General features: G+C 39.3%; 4 protein-coding genes across 4 annotated transcripts in view; 1 reads left to right on the forward strand and 3 right to left on the reverse strand.

The window, feature by feature from the left end:
- Window positions 1-3,018: 3,018 nt before the first annotated feature.
- Window positions 3,019-4,455, reverse strand: LOC110225757 (uncharacterized protein At3g43530-like). The gene is made up of 4 exons (XM_021015726.1): window positions 4,278-4,455; window positions 4,042-4,200; window positions 3,448-3,970; window positions 3,019-3,044 (listed from the first exon to the last, which is right to left on the reverse strand). The coding sequence occupies exons 1-4, from the start codon at window positions 4,368-4,370 to the stop codon at window positions 3,019-3,021; spliced, it is 801 nt and encodes a 266-aa protein (XP_020871385.1). The 5' UTR covers window positions 4,371-4,455.
- A 1,558-nt stretch (window positions 4,456-6,013) lies between these two features.
- LOC9301674 lies at window positions 6,014-7,649 on the forward strand. The gene has a single exon (XM_002863812.2). The coding sequence runs from the start codon at window positions 6,406-6,408 to the stop codon at window positions 7,261-7,263; it is 858 nt and encodes a 285-aa protein (XP_002863858.2). The 5' UTR covers window positions 6,014-6,405; the 3' UTR covers window positions 7,264-7,649.
- A 110-nt stretch (window positions 7,650-7,759) lies between these two features.
- On the reverse strand, window positions 7,760-9,864 carry LOC9299935 (protein KRI1 homolog). The gene has a single exon (XM_002865554.2). It carries the CDS (start codon window positions 9,848-9,850, stop codon window positions 7,976-7,978), a length of 1,875 nt encoding a protein of 624 aa, XP_002865600.2. The 5' UTR covers window positions 9,851-9,864; the 3' UTR covers window positions 7,760-7,975.
- A 751-nt stretch (window positions 9,865-10,615) lies between these two features.
- The window catches only part of LOC9301675 (glutamine--fructose-6-phosphate aminotransferase [isomerizing] 2), a 3,106-nt gene continuing 1,796 nt past the window's right edge, over window positions 10,616-11,925 (reverse strand). The window contains exons 6-9 of the mRNA XM_021015727.1: window positions 11,683-11,920; window positions 11,476-11,590; window positions 10,948-11,372; window positions 10,616-10,851 (exon numbers count right to left, since the gene is read on the reverse strand). Coding sequence (XP_020871386.1) covers window positions 10,768-10,851; window positions 10,948-11,372; window positions 11,476-11,590; window positions 11,683-11,920 — 862 coding nt within the window. The 3' untranslated portion in view covers window positions 10,616-10,767. The remainder of the gene's footprint in view (window positions 10,852-10,947; window positions 11,373-11,475; window positions 11,591-11,682; window positions 11,921-11,925) is intronic.

Raw genomic sequence — 11,925 nt, forward strand, 5'->3', positions numbered from 1 at the left:
TGATATAGACAAGTACCCGTGTGTCCATGCCATTGCCGCAGCAAGGTTCCTAGCCCGCAAGGAAGGGAGAGCTGCAGATGTAAGCATATATGGACTCTGCTCCGTCTTTTATTTGATAGATACTTGGGCATTGGCATATTACAGGACGTTGTTTGTAGTGCCACATGAGTCAGAATGGATTATTCCCGAGCCAATTAAAGATTTGGAGGCTGACCCGCCGGAATACACCCCAAAAAAAGGACGAAATCAAGATAAACGGTTTCCATCCGTTGGAGAAAAACGGAGAAAGAGTAACAAAGCTGTTCCAGGAATTAACTTGGAGAGATGGCTGCAGCCCGAGGATCCAGAAGCAACTTGATTAATTCTCTGGTACAGCCGGTACAGCCGGTACAACTGTTTTACCACTTAGGTTCAACTGGAACAACTGGACCATTTGGGTTCAACCGGAACAACTGTGTAACCATTTGGGTTCAACCGGAACAACTTAAACAACTTTGTACTTGTATTTTTATTTGTAAGACTAATATCGCTTTGTAATATATGGATTATTATTTGTTTAACTATTTTATTTCTTTGCAATATTAGGAAGAATAGTTTATGGGTACAACCGATACAACTGGAAACAACTAAACCTACAAAAAATACAAAATTACATAAATTAAACCATAATTAGTGATTTAAAACATTTTTAAACTCTGAAAGTACATTTAATATTTTTAATATATGATATGTAACATTATCAATAATTAATGTGAGCAAAAACCAAAATTACACAAATCACTCTTTAGGTAACAAGGAACTATTAGTTCAAGATCATCTATAAAGATGGTTTAAGTATGGAAACTATGTTTTCTGACAAATTATTCTATGAAAACTTCTTAAACACCAATATAATGTGGAAATTGATGTGAACAACTAGATAACTATGGTATTTTTTAAGGTTCAACTATAAAATTACAAAATTAGAAATAGTTCAACTGTGAGGAAATTAGGACAACTGACACTACAAGAAATATCCACATTGATAGCATCTAAGCATAGCTCATTTATCGTAACTGTTATGAAAGATAATTTTTTTTATTTTGATTACTATATCATAGCACCGAGACAACGTTAAGATAGAAAATCAATAAGCGTGAAGATGAAAACACTTATTCCGCCAATACTTAGACGAAAAAATTCACTTAACCTCCATATGTTTCAGATCCAAAAATTTTTAAGCCAATAAAACTTTCCCTTCTATTACAAAACCTAACAATAAAGTATATAATAGCATTCGATTAGCACTATAATAGATCGATATTTCATAGCATATCAAAAACCGCTATCGTATGTGGGGGGTCTATAATAACTGGGGCAGAAACAGTGTTTATGAAAACGCTATTAATGACATATTATAGCTCTTCTCTCATGCTAATAATGTAGATATTTCTTGTAGTGTGAACATTTAAAGACAACTATGTAGAAAATTTATTTGTCGGGAGTCCCACATAAATGTGTTCACACTAGTCTTTGACTAGTTATTGACTCAAACCAGGCCCACCCCATGATCTACTTTAATTCGAATTCTCTCTTATCATCTACTAAGTCTACTCTCTCTCTCTCTCTCTCACATCTCCACTCCGACTATTTTCTCTCTTTTTCTTTTCTCTCTTCTTCTTCTCTCTTCTTCACGAGACCACCAACAATTAGGGTTTTCAGATTTCTTCAAATTTTGCAAAATCTGGGTAATTCTCTCACATCTCGCTTCTCTCTTCTTCTTTCTCTTCTTCGTCTTCTCTCTTCTACTTCTGTCATTGAAAACGAGAAACCCAAAAATTAGGGTTTTCAGATCTATTCTTCTTCTTCCTTCTCTCGCCGTTATAAGGTATGGCAATTCTCTTAGACTACTTCAATTTAATAGATCTGCTTTCTAATAATTAGGAATTTCTAAGATTTAATTGATTTATGTTTGATTGAATGGTCAGAACTACTCATCTTCTAAACCGTAGATATGCCTTATAGTTACTCCTAGCCCTCCACATCCGTAGCAAGTATCAACAGTGGAGAATGTAATGCAGATGCCAATTATGGTGTTCCCGAGGGGTGTTTCTGTGGTGAGATGGTCAAACTTGAGCGATGTCTAACAGGACAGCGCCAAGGAGAGCGCGTATACAGATGCCCAGTGCTTAAGGTATGGTTTAGTTGCAATTCTGGAACAACTAAGTACAACTTGCTGATTTTAACTATTTATATTCTTCCTAGGATGGAGACGAATATAAGGATAATCGAGATCACCTAGTTCAGTGGTGGGATTGGGCGGTAACTGAGGAGCTGTCCAAGATACACCACCTATTTGACAGACATAAAGATGACGTGTTAACCTCTCTTGAATATGGTAGGGGTGGAAATCCTGCTTTGGAGTCGATCCGGGAAACTCTTCGTCTTATGCCTGAAGAAATTGATGACCTAAAGAGAGGTTAGCCACAAAAGAAGTCGAGATTGCGAGGCTTAGGGGGTTACTTTCAAGGTGGTAATAGTAATTGATTACCACCTAGTCTTTGTAATATTTGAATTTGTATTTTGGATATGGAATTGTGTTTTCATGAAGTCTTATTAGTAGTTGTACCTGCAGTAATGGTAGTTGTACTTGGTCCAACCGGTACAACTCCGACTTATATGTATTTACTAAGTATTTTTAATAGTAGTTGTCCCAGGTTTATAATATAGTTGTCCCTGAATTATTAGTAGTTGTCCCTGGATCAACTGGTCCAACTAAAATTTAAAATTTATTTTAATAGTAGTTGTCCTTGGTTTATCACATAGTTGTCCCTGAATTATTAGTAGTTTTCCCTGGATCAACTGGTCCAACTAAAATTTAAAATTTATTTTAATAGTAGTTGTCCTTGGTTTATCACATAGTTGTCCCTGGATTATTAGTAGTTGTCCCTGTTGTCCAACTTGTGTTAATAGTTGTCCCACGTTTGTTAGTAGTTGGACCAGATGCATAATTTTTAAAAATATAATGTCTGATTCATCCTAAACCCCAAATACATAAAATGCGCCTAAACCACAACACAACCAAAAGATAGTACAATGCTTTTTAATCCTAATAAAAGATAACCGCAAAATACTCAAAAAGATAAGTTTTGTCCTACACAAATACAACCCATCATAAAGATCACCTATTTCTTCTGCCTCTTCTTCCCCTTCCCCTTCCCCTCTGCTGTAAACTCTTTAGCCTTAAACCTGGAAGGCTTCCTTTGTCTCTTTTGCCCGGTCTGGATTGTAGGGCCACGCTGTCTCTTCTTCTTCAGGTTCTCCTTCTCTTTCCTAGCCAGCTACTCCTGATCACCTTCATCACCTACACAACTCAAATGTTAGAACATGTATGTTTCAATAAAAACTACAAAAATGTAAACTCACTCAATTCTTCAATCTGGATTGGCTTAGGGTCTGTTAAACCACTGTGAAGGACCAAAGCCTTTGTCGGACTCGCTATTGGTTGATTAGCAGTTGGTGTACAATAGGTTGGCACAAAATCACTTGAAGTCCCTGGATGATACTCATTGTACCGCTCTTTCTCTAGCTGGATTGCCACATAACCCTCTAATTCTTTCACTCTCCCATCCAGCATACTCACTTTGCTGTCCATCTCAGCAAACTTCTCCATGATCTTCGCAAATCCTTTGTCCACAGCTGACTGTAATGAGAGGATATCACCAAGCCTCTCCGAGACTTCACCATCTCTTTCTTTAACATCACCAAGCCTCTCAGCCACTTCAGGGACAACATCACCAAAACCCCGAGCCTGCAAGTCCATCTGGTATAGACTTTTCCACCAGATTTTCTTCTTCTTTGTGATCAGCTGCTCTCTCCAACCTTCAACAACTGGATCAATAAATCCCATCCCTTCATCAACATATTTCTCAACAAGGCCAGACAACATCTCTTTCTCATCCATATCAGGTTCCAAGATGCTTGAGATATCCTGTCAAATACACATAGCATCAATCTCAATACATATGCATACTAAGAGAAGTAAAGGCACCAAAAGCTAACCTTAATTTCACCAAGGGCTTGGTTTATTTCATCCAAGGTAAAGCCCTTCATGCAACTGTCAGTTAATTTAGATTTGCACATTCTTGGACAGTCATTAGCTGCGGGAACAGCTTCTCTGAATCGCCTTCCAAGCTGTGGTATGCACTCAAATGCAAAAATCTACACATTCACAATAACACAGTTTTACTACTATAACTTAAACACTCTAACTCATTACAATATTCACAAGTTTTTACCTCAAGAGGAGTGATGAATCCAAAAAAGCTGCTCTGTGCTTTTGGTTTCACCTCACCTTTCATGTTTTTCATCATTCTCCGGATCCCTGTCATACATTACTCAAAAGAATACCTTCCCCACGGGAATATCTCACAAGCATGAACATCATCAACAATCCTTAACAGGAATTGCTCTATGTTCCCATCATCCTTAGAATCAGCCTTCACAACCGCACATAAAAACAACAAAATAATCAACTTCTTCCTATCCAAACACTTCTCACTCTTAATAGCTGCCAACTTCTTTTCTACATCTTTGATTTTGATTAGGTCTGTCCTCCCAAACATCCTCCTGATAAACCTCAAACTACCCTTCTTCTCATGATTCTTTGGGTACTCATGGCAGTCCAACCTGGTCAACAAAGCATGCTCTTTCAAGGAGTACCTTATAGGCACTCCATTCACAACAAACCAACACTCATTCTCCATACCCGTGCGAGCAGTGCGAAGCATAAGCATCCACATGCCTTGAATCATGTGATTTGGTTCCTTAGGCATGTGGAATATATGCTTAAACTGAGCATGATTCCTAAACCAACTAACTTCCTCATCAAATTCCTCTATCATGGCCACTGTTTGGCCAACTTTACACCTACTACCTACCTTACATACCTTGTTGTACTCAGTTGGACTAAAGTACATGCTCTCTGGCGGCAGTGGTTGGGATTCCTCATCATCATCATCATCCTCATATGTATCAGCTGCAACATCATTAACCCTCTCCTCTTCCTCTTCCTCAACAGCAATATCATCAACTATATTCTGCATATTCAAACACATACAACTGAGTACAACTATGTCTGTTGCTTACCTTTAACACCATATACAACAAATACAAACTGTTACTTACCTTCACAACACCAGCAACATCTTCCTCCTCATTATCACCAGCAACATCTTCACCCTCAGAATCAACAACTCTCTCTTTTTCCTCGTTATCACAACCCTGACCATCAATTGACAACTCACGGACTTCTTTATCATGCTCACCGACTTCTTCTTTCTCTTCTTTATCAGACAATTCCGAAACCGAAAAAACTACTAATTCGGTGGTTGCTTCTGCGGATTCCACTGTTGGACCAATTACAGCGGCATCCATTGGAGCTTCTGTTGGATAAGCGTCATCCGTCGGAGCATCTTTTGGAACTGCGGCGTCCGTCGAAGCTTCTGTTGGAACTGAAGCGTCCGTCGAAGCTTCTGTTGGATCTGGATTTGCAGCCCCTTCTCGAGACCCTTCTGTTGATTCATATACCCTGTTATCTCCACCTTTCACGCGAGCCATATAAGAACGAGACGAAGACACGATGAACGGAGTCGGAGGAGACGAAAAGACAAACCACCGAGGAGGAGACGGAGGAGACGAATGATGGAGTACGAAGTTCCCACGCTAGAAGAAGACGGCGGAGACGACGATACTCCGGAGACAACGAAAACGGAAAAGAAGCGACGGAGATTCGCGAGAGTACAGAGAGAACTTGGAGACGGAGAGAAGAGTAGTGAAAGCGATTTTTACGGTTTTGAGTTTTACTTAGAGAAATTTTCAGAATTAGGGTAAATTTGGGAATTTTGTATGGGCCGGGTTATTTTCTTATGGACTGGGTTCGGATTATTTGGTTGGGTTGTAATATACTTATTTCGTCTGGGTTTTATGTAATTTACTCACTTTCTCGATTTAAAATTAATTCGATAATAAAAAGAAAACATAAGAGTGGCATAAGAGGTTACCGGTTCTCGATTAGTGGCACAAGAGGTGAACTCTCTTGAAACGATCGGTGCGACAACGCCGTTTCTGATAAACCGTTTCACCGGCGACGACAATGGCTTTGAACAATCAACGAAGAGCACCAAGATATCTCGCTTTAGGTTTAGCAGATCAACCAATCGCAGTTCCAGAAACCGCTTACGCTGAAGCCACTGAGTACAATCGCAAAAGCTTGGTCGGTCGAGTTCTAAGCCCTAGAAGACAAGATCTCTACTCAGTGATCAGTAGACTCAATCTAAATGGAATATCGACGGATCTAAATGTCACGGCCGCATAATCGGCGGAGGGAAGTTTCAATTCGTGTTCGACGAAGAACGCGATTTGGAAATGGTTCTTTGGTCTGGTCCTTATTCGTTTAACGGATGGCTCGTTTTGTTACAGAAGTGGGAAGACGAACAAGGTCCTGATTTCTTGAATTCGGTTCCTATGTGGTTGAGGATTCGTGGAATTCCGATTCGGTATCTTTGTGAAGGAACGGTTCGTGAGATTGCTTCGTCTATGGGGGAAATAATGGAGGTTGAATTGGATGATGTGAAATTTGATTTTCGTTTTGTGCGTGTTCGTGTGAACGTTTCTGTGGATACTCGTTTGTGTTTTAAGAAAGTGGTTAGGTTTGGTTCTGGTGAGGTTAGGATTGTGAGTTTGAGGTATGAGGATATTGCTTGGAGTAAAGTTAGTTTCAAGTTTTATCGTAATTGTGGTGGTTTGAATCATCTCGCTAGGTCTTGTTCGCGTGTTTGGGTTGATGTTCCTGATCCTTATGATCGTGCTCTTTCACCACCGCCTCTTGATTCTAGCGTTGATGGTTCTGGTGAGAAAAATGGTGAAGGTGGAAGGTCTTTGGGTTTATTGGAGCAGATTGATCCGGCGGATGCTTCTGCTGATGCGGTTCAGGGCTTGCCTGATGGGGTTGGTGAGCAAAAAGGTCTTGATGGCGTTGAGGATGGTAATGTTACGCAGGTGAAGGTTGGAACTTCGCCTGAGGGGTCGAAAAGGAAGTTTGATGCAGGGGATCAGGAGGATGATATTGTGGAGAAGCGGCTTAAAGGAAGCGCTGATGCGGTTCAGGACTTGCCTAATGGGGATGGTGAGCAGGGAGGTCTTGATGGCGTTGAGGAAGGTAATGTTACGCTGGTGCAATCTGAGGGTGTGGGGGTTAACCTCAAACCACTTGAAGAAGAATGATCCTATGAAAGTTAGAACTGTTAGGGCTCTGAGTCATACACATTTCCTGACAGTTTTGGTTATCTGAAAGGCAAATGGATCGGAACAGTATGTATAGAAGGGTACTACCTAGGTTGGCTATGGATGCAATGGAGGTTTTTCGGTTGGTTTCTAGGTTTTGTAATAGTCTTGTTCTCAGTGGAGACGAGATCGTAATATCAGAAATGCTGATAGCAGTTTGGTGTATGTCGGGTAGTCGGGTTAGTGTAGAAACAGTATGGAGTATGGTCTGTTACTCTGGTCTTGCTGTTTATCTATCTCTTTAGGACTTAAGTTTCTTCTGCAAACTCTTTGCTTTGATGTTGTGAACAATATTAAGTAATGAAAGTAGTTTGTTTTGTTTCATCTTTGTTTGGTTTGAAACCTTCTGAACGACAAGAGTCTCTACCTTTACTTCCAAAACACAGAGATTGTATCCAAGCCTATGCTTCACTGCCTAAGCATTATCCAACTCGAGTAAGATGAGAATGGGAATCAAACATTCTCAACAGATACTAATTCAAAACACTGAAGAACAACGAAACAAAACGAATCTGTTTATAATTGATAAATATGATAACCACTTTTGGTGATCTCATTGATTAATATGAAAACTCAAAATTGATAAATAAAAAGTTCAAAGCTTAAAAAACGAAAAGAAATGGCTGTATCTGATTCTCTAACTCCATCTTCATTACGCCTTTCCATAAGCAGCCATTCTATTAGGAGGAAGCTTCTTCTCTGCTCGACGCCTTCTTCTCTTTGCCTTTTTCGATAGCTTCGTCTCAGCTTCGCCTTCCTCATCTGCTTTCTGTGTTGGTTTCGTTTCCTCAACAACATCGTTCTTCTTCCTCTTCTTGCTTTTCTTTTCATGGCGTTCACCCTGCAACAACTCCTGGATCTTAAGTTTCTGCTCCTTGACCTTGTGTCTATTCACCTCCCAATCCTTTTCCACATAAGGAGCCATCTTCTTCAATGGTACGTACTGATTCAGCTCTGTGTCATCTAAGAAGAGTATCTCTCCTGTATCCAGGGCGAATTTGCTTGGTTGTACTTTCGCATACTTAAACCTTGTTTTCAAATCTCCAATTGTATCCTCATAGTCTAGCTTGTAGTACTCCTCCAACATAGCTTCCTTGGCTCTTTGTACAAGAGATGTTTTCCGCTTTCTCTTCCTCTTACCCTCCACTTCCTTCTCCTCATCGACTTCTTCTTCTTCTTCTACTTCTTCTTCTTCTTCTTCTTCTTCTTCTTCTTCATCACCAGCACCATTCTCCATATGCTTCAAAACCTTTTCTCTAGCAGATATAAAACCATCCCCACCTTGAATCACACCCCAATCTTTGGGAAGTCCAAGCAATTCATCCTCCTTGTCAAAGTCTGGTTTCTCACCATCATCCTCATCACTATTCAAATCTGAATCCTCCGCACCATAGTAATCATCATCAAACGCAGCTTTCATCATCATATCATACTCCTCAGGATCAAACTCATCATCCAAGTCTTTCGCATCCAAAGGACATTCTTCACCATCCTTAAAACCAGCAATAGAAAGCACTTTCTTCATCCTCTCCTTCATCTCCTTCTTCTTAACATTCTTCAACCGCTTCAAATCCTCTTGCCTCTCAATCTCAGCCATCTTCATCCTCTCCTCTTTACTCTTCCTCTGCGCCTTCCTCGCATTATCCTTCTTCCTCACCGACCCTTCCACAACCCTAGACTGACCCATAACAATCTCCCCAGCATTCTCTTCATGTCTATAGGTAGTCTCATAATCCTCTTGCTTCTCAACAGCTTCCTCATCTTCATCCAACTCCTTCAAATCTTCTTCATCTATTACAATCTTCTCATCTTTCTCCTTCCACAACTGTTTCACCAAGTAATCTTTCAAAAACTGATTCTCAAACACTTCACGTTCTTCACCGAAATACTCATCAATTTTCTTAGCTAGCTCCTCCTCCACATCATCATCTCCTTCCTTCTCCGCAACTCTCAATAAATCTTCACCATCTTCATCACTCTCCTCTTCCAAAACATCAGTTACAGCTTTCCTCAATTCCTCTTGCCTCTCAGCGTAACTCTTAATCTTCCTCCTCTCCTCATCTTCCTCAACAAACTCAGGACCTTCTTCAATCAATTGCTGTGCCTGAACATCTTTCAAATACATCTTCTTCTTCTTCTTCTTCTTCTTCACCTTCTTCTCCTTAGCCTCATCTTCTTCATCACTCTCATAGAAGTTAACATCTTTGTTCTTAATCAAAGGATCCTTTTTCTTTACCTTAAGCAAAACATCGATGAATTTGACATCGTTTTTTGGATCTCCTAAATCATCATCTGGCTCAGAATCTGATTCCTCCTCCTCTGACTCGGAACCTTCGTCATCGTTGATGATACCTCTATCCTTCAGCTCATCGTATTTCTGGAGATCCTTGCGCTTCTGATTGTGCAGTAACCTCTCACCGTACTCCAAATCGACCTCGAAACAATCGGAGCCTTTCTTCTGTGAGTCGTCGTCATCATCTGGAATCAATTTCAGCCGCCCCATCTTGCTAGGGTTTTTGCGATACATTACAAACTGTAAAGTCTTTCTCTTATTTATATGTCGTAATTTATAAAAGTTTCGCAAATGACCCCCTACTTTATTGTATTCTCACAAATTAGACAGAACTATTATTTGGCGATCATAACACCTTAGACATGTTTTCGTTAATGCCGGTTCGATATTAAAGTTTAGATTTGGTCTTATAGTCACTCGGATATTCGGTTTGGTTCAGTTCAATTCTTTCGGTTTTTAGTTCTTTTGGTTCTTGGCTTTAGGGTTCATATAGGAACCGAAGGAAAATCGGTCGATTCCAGTTTTTTTAGTTCTGGAGCTTATGATTCATTCGAGTATTTCTTTTGGGTCCGAAGGATCCATTCGAGTATTATTTTTTGTATTTTCCAGTATTTATGGTATTTTGAGTATTTTTGGGTATTTTCGGATATTTTTGAATATTTTTAAATATTTATTTAAGATATTTCAGATATATTTGACTATTTTGAATATTTTTAGATTTTTTTTGGATTTTTTTATATTGCGGATATTTTCGGTAATTTATTCTAAAAGTGACTAAATTTTAGATATATAATTATATTTCAGATATTTTCAAATACCCAAAATATTTAATTTTGGTTCAGTCCAGATCCATTCCGGTTTTTTCGGTTTTAGAGTTTATGATCCATTCGAATATTTTAAAATTTCGGTTACGTTTCGGTTAGTTCTTGTTTGATACTTTCGGTTCGATTAATTTGCCCATGAGTACTACTATATAGATTAGAAACAAAAATTAATCACTTGAAAAAAGAAAAACAAAAAAAAGTTGAACACCTATTGTTTTTGGTGTTTAGACTCAAAAGCGTGGCAAAGTAAAGGATGGTTAACATAAAACTCCAAAAACTCCAAACGCATGTGTCACACTATACAAGCTAATCATTCCTTTAAGCTCTCTATTGAGTAGTCACACTCTTCGCCAGATTCCTCGGTTGATCAACGTTGTGACCTCTCAAAACAGTCAGATGATAAGCCAATAACTGCAACCAAACATCACAACTTATTTACGCGTCGAAAACCAAAAAAATTGTAGAAGACACATAGATTATAGATTGATGTAGAGATTAGTTTGTTACCTGTAATGGTACTATATTAAGAACAGGTTGTAAACAATCTTCAACTTGAGGTACTTCGATTGCTCGACAAGATCCACTCGAGCTTACTGATGCAGCATCACCTTTTGAGCACATTACTATTAATCTCCCTTTGCGTGCGTGAAGTTGCTGAATCACAGACTGTTGTTTGCTGAAACAAGCATCACGAGTGGCAATCACAGCAATGGGAAGATTCTCATCAGCTAAAGCTAAAGGTCCATGTTTCATTTCTCCTGCTAGTATTCCTTCACTATGCATAAGTGCTACTTCTTTTACTTTCAATGCTCCTTCTAAAGCTGTTGCGTAGTTGTATCCTCTGCCAAACACAAGCAGTGACTGCTCGTCTATCAAAAGTTGTGCGAGATCTTTCATTTCCTCGTCCAGCTTTAGTACTTCCTTAACCTTATCTGCAGTTAGATATGATATTATACACTAAGTTGCTTAAAAGCTGATATTATACACTAAGTTGCTTAGAGCAAGCAACTTTTTCGCTAATTTTACTTAACTTACACGGCAAATCAGGTAGTCCATCGATTATAGCTTCCCGTCTCTTTTGGCTGGAGATTGTGTCACTTCCAATTGCTAAAGCTAGCATAACCATTACCACAATCTGACTTGTGTATGCCTAATAGTGTTTGAGATAAGCACAAGTTTTTCTTAATCTCCAAATCTGGAAAAGTATACACGTATATATATTAAGAGATTCATGAAAACTACCTTTGTACTTGCGACACCAATCTCAGCTCCTGCGTTTATATGAACACCACAGTGTGTTTTTCTAGCTATCGAGCTCCCAACGGTGTTAGTTATGCCGACACATAATGCACCGTTTTCCCGAGCATAGTCCAAAGCAAGTAGTGTATCTGCGGTTTCACCAGACTGACTCACAAACACCGCAGTATCTTCTCTGTATATTGGACCTTGCCGGTCCCAGAGATCACTAGCAATCTCCATGCTGAC

Source organism: Arabidopsis lyrata (genome assembly GCF_000004255.2).
Source record: "Arabidopsis lyrata subsp. lyrata unplaced genomic scaffold ARALYscaffold_8, whole genome shotgun sequence".
NCBI classification, from domain to species: domain Eukaryota; kingdom Viridiplantae; phylum Streptophyta; class Magnoliopsida; order Brassicales; family Brassicaceae; genus Arabidopsis; species Arabidopsis lyrata.

What these genes read in the sequence shown, in the direction of transcription:
- LOC110225757 (XM_021015726.1), bottom strand. Translation starts at nt 4,370, where the DNA reads ATGACAGGGATCCGGAGAATGATGAAAAACATGAAAGGTGAGGTGAAA. An exon ending in AAGCCCTTGGTGAAATTAAG is followed by an intron (nt 3,971 to 4,041) that starts GTTAGCTTTTGG and finishes TGTATTTGACAG; the next exon opens with GATATCTCAAGCATCTTGGA. An exon ending in AAAGGCTTTGGTCCTTCACA is followed by an intron (nt 3,045 to 3,447) that starts GTGGTTTAACAG and finishes GTTGTGGTTTAG; the next exon opens with GCGCATTTTATGTATTTGGG.
- LOC9301674 (XM_002863812.2), top strand. Translation starts at nt 6,406, where the DNA reads ATGGTTCTTTGGTCTGGTCCTTATTCGTTTAACGGATGGCTCGTTTTG.
- LOC9299935 (XM_002865554.2), bottom strand. Translation starts at nt 9,850, where the DNA reads ATGTATCGCAAAAACCCTAGCAAGATGGGGCGGCTGAAATTGATTCCA.